The 6,000-nt window shown below is 52.2% G+C and overlaps 2 protein-coding genes across 2 annotated transcripts; both read right to left on the bottom strand.

Moving 5' to 3' along the window:
• Positions 1–447: 447 nt before the first annotated feature.
• On the bottom strand, positions 448–2,392 carry LRP88_03012 (uncharacterized protein; the record flags this gene model as incomplete). Its single annotated transcript, XM_083239642.1, has 2 exons — positions 448–2,190; positions 2,246–2,392. 2 exons carry the CDS (start codon positions 2,390–2,392, stop codon positions 448–450), a joined length of 1,890 nt encoding a protein of 629 aa, XP_083104772.1.
• A 1,624-nt stretch (positions 2,393–4,016) lies between these two features.
• On the bottom strand, positions 4,017–5,628 carry LRP88_03011 (uncharacterized protein; the record flags this gene model as incomplete). The annotated part of the gene is made up of 2 exons (XM_083239641.1): positions 4,017–5,449; positions 5,532–5,628. The coding sequence occupies 2 exons, from the start codon at positions 5,626–5,628 to the stop codon at positions 4,017–4,019; spliced, it is 1,530 nt and encodes a 509-aa protein (XP_083104771.1).
• Positions 5,629–6,000: the final 372 nt, after the last annotated feature.

Below are 6,000 nucleotides of genomic sequence, written 5' to 3'. Positions count from 1 at the left end.
CCTTTGCTTCTCTCCCCCACGTTGCGCATATTAACCCGAGTCAGAACCGCTTCTAGACCAGTTCTTTCGAGACGAGGTAACCAGTAAGCAGTTCTCCTGTTATTGCCGCCCCTGGGCTTGCTTTTTGGCCATGTGACTATGTGCACAGCCCTGCTGCTAAGACACGCGAGATCAGAAGCAGGCCTTGAGGCCTCCAGGCTAGACTTTAATTCGCGTAGCTAGTTAATTTTGAGGCAAGAAAGGAAGAGCCTCAAAAGTTTGGTTGTGTGGACATACGGCTCAAACAGGCTACCATGTCGTGCATTACAATGACATGTTACAAAGGCTGGCCTGAGGGTGGTCATTCAATGTGTTTTATTGATGTTTTTAGTGCCTTGGCTTGGATATTTCATGTGCTTCTATCCACTATCCGCTGAAGACACGGCAGGCCTCAGAGTCCTAAGAAGTTCAACCCGTTGACGAGGAATATGACATGTCGAAGCCATGCGCAGCTCCATTCCCCATACTCATTGTCTGATACAACGGCAGGCCTGGCGTGACGAACAGAGAGGGGCCCTCATGTCTAACCTGAGATGTAAGCCACTCGCCCGGGCTGCGAGGAGACAAGGCTATATCATCGATGCTACAGATGGACGTCTGCGAGTGCGGAGGTGTGTTGGGCAGCACAACACCCGGGCGGGCTGCATCTTCTGCAGAGTCGAAGGGATATTTCGGAAACCCGGGAAACTTTAGACTTGGATCGAATGAGATGAGGGTGACGGGCCTCAGTTGTCCTTCCCTCCGTGCGGGCGAATAGACGAGAATTCTCTCGTCCATGCTCCATTCGAGGCCGTCGAACCCTTGTGAGGGGTTAATGACCTCATGGAGCTGGGCCAAGACGTCGTCGGGTTGAGAAGGGCTTGGTTCTGGCGGCCACATATTGACTGCTTGTTCTATGCCATGCTGGCTCGATGAAGATGGATGCACCCATTCCTGCTTGACGGCCTCCATCTTTGGCCTCACCCTGAGCTGCAGCAGCGGATTGGCGCTATATGCTTCGTACACAAGATCGACGAATGCTTCGCAAGACGGGTTATAAGACCGGACTGGGCATTCGCCAAGGGTGTAGGTGATGGTGTCGCTTGGGTTGTCGCCGACGTGGATGTCCCCAGGAGTTCGCTCCTCAAAATGCTTCTCGCAATCCCAAGCCGTCTCGATGGGTGAGTTTTCGGCAGTGGCTGGCGGTGTAAGTAGAGAATGTTCGACGAGATCGTGGCCGAATCGGAGTCTTTTCTTGTAACAAGTCCTCTGGCTCCCCGCATTTCCTGGGAACCACTCTCGACGGACTTCAATGATGAAGACTTCTCCTGTATCTTCATCTTTGGTGAGTTGGAGTGAGGTCCAGCGGTCATCGAGGGCGCCCTCTGAATCGTGGCGCCGCCAGAGGTTGCGCTTCAGGGGCTTCTCGCAACTCTCATGCGTTGCTTCACTCACTGGAAACCTAATAGCTTGGTAATAGCAGTTTGGAATCTCGTAGTTAGTCTGCGTCTTCAACTTGTTCGAAACGCAGTAAAAATGGTCGTCGATGATCTCGAAGCAGATGTCGGATCCAACCTTGGAGCCCTCAAACTCCCACAGGATAATATGCGAATCTGACCACTGCCGGGTTGCAAGATCGAGTCGCTGGACACCCCATCTGTAGGTGCCGTCAATCCTGGCATGCGACTTTGTGACGCAGAACAGGTAGTTCTTGTCGTTCCGGATCAAGATCTGATGCTCTGAACATAGCCGCTTCACCACGACCCATTGGAAGTCTGACCTCACCTCAAAGATGATCAGCCAGCAGCACGTCGTGCCCCCCTGGACCTGAGTGGCCCGGCACGACAGAACACCGTCGGCGCAGTACAGGGGCTCAAAGGAGTACGGCAGAAGCGGATCGTAGTCGCGGACGGCATGCAGGAGCAAGGGAACGTTGACCTTGAGCTCCTCCGAGGGATTTTGACGGACGTTGAGGACACGGAGGTGCTCACGGTTCACCGTGTAACACAGGTACCCGCTCGTATACACGAAACGATCCGCCATAGCCACAATAGCTGCCGTCCAGGGCTCAGCAGAGCGAACGGCCATTCGTCGCTTGACGAGCCGTCTAAAGGCCCTCGCAAAATCCCCCGTCTGACGCGCCTCTCTGGCCTCGGCCGAGTGGTCTGCCTTCTAAGCTTTCGTCAGCGGGCTTGTAAGCCAAGGAGGCGCAGCTGAACGAACGGACCTTGAGAAGGGCGAGACGGCATATGCGTCGATCATAGAGAATGTAGCTGAGGCAGCGGCTGGTCAATCCGAGGTTGAGGATGCTCTCTACATCGAGGTTTTCGACGAGGAGGGCGACAATTTCGGCCGGGAGGCGGAGGATGCTCATGACGGAGTCGAGGTCCAAGGAAGAGAAAGGAGCCCTTTCAATAACGACGTCATAACATGGTCACCATGTATAGGACTGTGTAAATGGCGAGAGGCTATCCAAGGGCCAGAGCAAACAGGCCTATAAAACGAAAGACCTGAGCAGAGCCGCATCGTCTTGCTCTCTTGTTCAGAGCCTGATTTTTGTTCCCCCTACCCATTGCGGCTCTGCTGTTGCGCCCTAAACGCCAGTAAATGAGCTAAACTCATGCTAATACCACCGAAATTGATTAGTTCAGGAATGGTTGGGGGAGAGGAAAACAGGGCTAATCTGGTGGGTTGGACAAAGAACGAGCAGTCTCAAAAGGCTCTCTGAAGTGAGACGACGGAGGATGGTGATGCTGACGGCTATTTTTTTTTTCTCCTCGCACGCGATCAAAACTTCTAGTAATCTTTTCGAAGTGGGTGTGCTACGCCATAAGCTGTCATGCAGCAGCCAGGAATCACGAGAGAGCTATTGTTGAATGTGCCGTGGTGCCACTATCTTGGCTTCATGATGTTGAGCCTCACCCTTGGTTGAGCGCTCATTCGGCTAGAGGCGTCACGAATGGACGTGTCTCGGCATGGTGCTCATCTCATCCAATTTCTGCCCTTTCCGATTCAATGGTAAACCAATAATCTCGTTTGTCTCTGTCTCCCCGGGCCTTTGAGGCGCAGCAGCGCACAAACAAGACACAATGTTACACGGAAGAGAGCCAGTCTCTCGAAAACACGGGTCTAAAGCTTGACCCAGAAAAAGTACTTTCAATGCGGCTCTGCGGTGGTGGCGTGCCACTGCAGGGTTTGTTATTCACTGAGCAACTTACATGTGTCAATAACAGAAGAGCCTCAACTGCCAAGTCATTTTCACTGACGATTCGAGCATTTAGAGTTTTTCAGATGCGTTTTACTTGCGTTAGAATCAGCCATTGATGCTCCTCCGTGGTCTGATTCAGTCACCAAAACATCAAATCTCAGAGCCTGATTTATGTATGAGGTCCTTTTTACCAGGCTGTGTTAGCTTTGGCCGGGCGTCTCTTCCCGCTCTCCCTGGCTACCTACAGCCAACAATGTCGCAAGAATGCATCTCTGCATATGTCACTATTGGCCTGGCACACCGGTCGACAAACTGCACATCCCTGTCTAACTCCTCTCAAAGACCCCAGCATAAGAATAGAAGAGGGTTATATAAAAATAGTAAAAAAAATTAAAAAGATCATCATAACAATAAACATAATTTTATAAGGCTTTTATGTATTATTTTAATTTCAATGTTCTACTAGCGTCCGATGCTATTGTTCCTCAACACCAACGTTCCTAGCCCCGCATCACGAGAGGGAGCTCAGCAGAGCCTCATTTCCTTTCCCACCGAATTCTCTAGCCGCTTTTTGAAATCAGGCTCTGGGCTGGGGCAGTGCTGCAGCTCTCGTCTGCAAAAATACGCCCTTCCTAATCACCCTAGTCCACGCAATGGTCACCCGGAAAGCTTCCCCGGGCCCAGGGTGACCTCGACCCCGGCTGCCTCCCAGACTTCACCTGTCCGACCTGCCCGATGCCCCAAAGTGAAGGCATACCCCGCTCTCACGAACGAACCCTTTCCTGGGTCATCAGAGCTCTATAGCTATTCTACCAATACCTCGGCTTACGCACGCGAGCATTCCTCTCCTTCTCTCCTCTTCCGAGAGTGCCGTCCCCCGGTGCTCCACGCGCCCGCTCTCAACCTTCACCTTGCAAGTGCCGCAGTTACCAACCTCGCAGGATGATGGGACATCGTCAAACTCCCGGCGGAGCACCTCCAGCAGGCTCTCCTCCCCGTCCACTCGGACTAGCTTGTCGCCCCGGTTGACGACCTGCACCTCGAATGCATCACCCCAGACCTCAGCCGCAAATGCCTCAAAGTGAACTTCATTTGCTGGAATCCCGTGTTTCTGGACCGCCTCTTTGGCAGCCGTCATCATCCTGGTTGGCCCGCACACGTAAAGGTGGCTGTTCCAGGGGAGTGCCTTGACAATCGCTTCAATGTCCATCCTCTGTCCCTTGCTCCCATCATAGACGACCACATCATCCCCTAGAGCCTCTAACCGATCCCGATATGGAAACTCTTCGACCGAACGCACAGCATAGTGCAGCTTTAGCGCCCAATGGATCGTGTGATATCTCTTCAGCAGGTCCATGAATGCAGTGATACCTATCCCCCCTGCGATGAAGACGTGTGTGCTTGCTGACTTGGCCGGGACGACATCGCTTGTGATTCTGCCGACCTGGATAACGTTTCCCAGCTGAGCGTGGTCGTGTAGATACCGGGAGCCTCCGCGGCTTTTGTCGTCGAGAGCAACGCCCAGCTCAAACAGGTTTCCCACGTTCACCTTGTCTTTCTTCTCTGCTGTTGACACTATCGAGTAGGACCGTGTGAGCCCGTTCGGGAGCTTCAGTCGTGCATGAGATCCGGGAACAAACTTCTCCGCCTCTGGATCGGGAGCAACAGCCTGCAAAACTAGTGAAACTACTCTGGCAGTCTCCATCTTGCGGCTGATGATCCTGTAATCCTTCCAAGCATCTTTCCTGTTCTTTCTCCTCGCCCTGGCAACTCTCTTCAGGAACTGCCCTCGGCTCTCCTGACCCAAGACTTCCAAAGTTGACAACTGCTCGTTCATTTCAAGATTGTCCGTGTTGCGATGCAAGTACTCCTGCACCCGTTCAACAGTCCACTTGGGCCATTGACGTTCCACGAGCCTCAATTCATCTCCAACACTGACGAACCCTTCACGTAGCACACGGTAGTACCATCCGGTGCGGCTCATCTGGTATGTAACAGGCGCAAAGTTCTTGAGCGAGAACCGGTGGTTCAGTTTGAAGCATGGCTGACGGGGCAGAGAGACCTGCAGTAGAACCTCGGGACCAACAGAGATTATATCGCCGATGCAGACGTTGCGCTCGTTCATCTTGGCCGTCACAAAGTTTTCACCGAATCCACCAGGGACAAATCGATCTTGGCGTTCTGGATATGATGCTTGCCAGGCGAGATAATGAGATGAACAGTCTGGGCCGGGTCAGTAATGGGGTTGAATAAGCATATGAAAGGGATATTCTCATGCTCAGATCAGAAGAACACAGGTACTAACATCCGAGGATGGCCTTGTCTGGGCCGCCATGAAACGTCGGATCGTGTTCATCGCCTTCAAGGCCAAGCTTGCTGACTTTCATTGGGCCTAGACACATTTTCTTGTCGATTCCTGACATGACCTCAAGACCTGGCATCTTTTTCATCCTCGATGTCCGGATCTCCAGTAACTTGTCCACCGCAAAGGGACGGCTTAGCTCCTCGGAAGACATTATAGTCATCTCATATCATACAACGGCGGATAACTGTCACTTAAGTATGACGTGATGATGGGAGATATATCAGATCTTGAAGTTGGTACTCTTTGAGATACCGTTATCGTTTGTGTAAGAAGTCAAAATTGATACGGCAGTGGAGGTCCTTCTCATTCTAACTGGCCTAGTGAATGGCTGTCTCCACAGCCGAAGAACAGAGGCAATTGGCACTTGATTGAATGACAACTATCTAGAGGCATACTGAGAGAACAGGAG

Source organism: Fusarium phalaenopsidis, assembly GCF_050370095.1.
Source record: "Fusarium phalaenopsidis strain FUZ10S chromosome Unknown contig_32286, whole genome shotgun sequence".
NCBI classification, from domain to species: domain Eukaryota; kingdom Fungi; phylum Ascomycota; class Sordariomycetes; order Hypocreales; family Nectriaceae; genus Fusarium; species Fusarium phalaenopsidis.
This window is presented reverse-complemented; position numbering and strand designations above follow the sequence as displayed.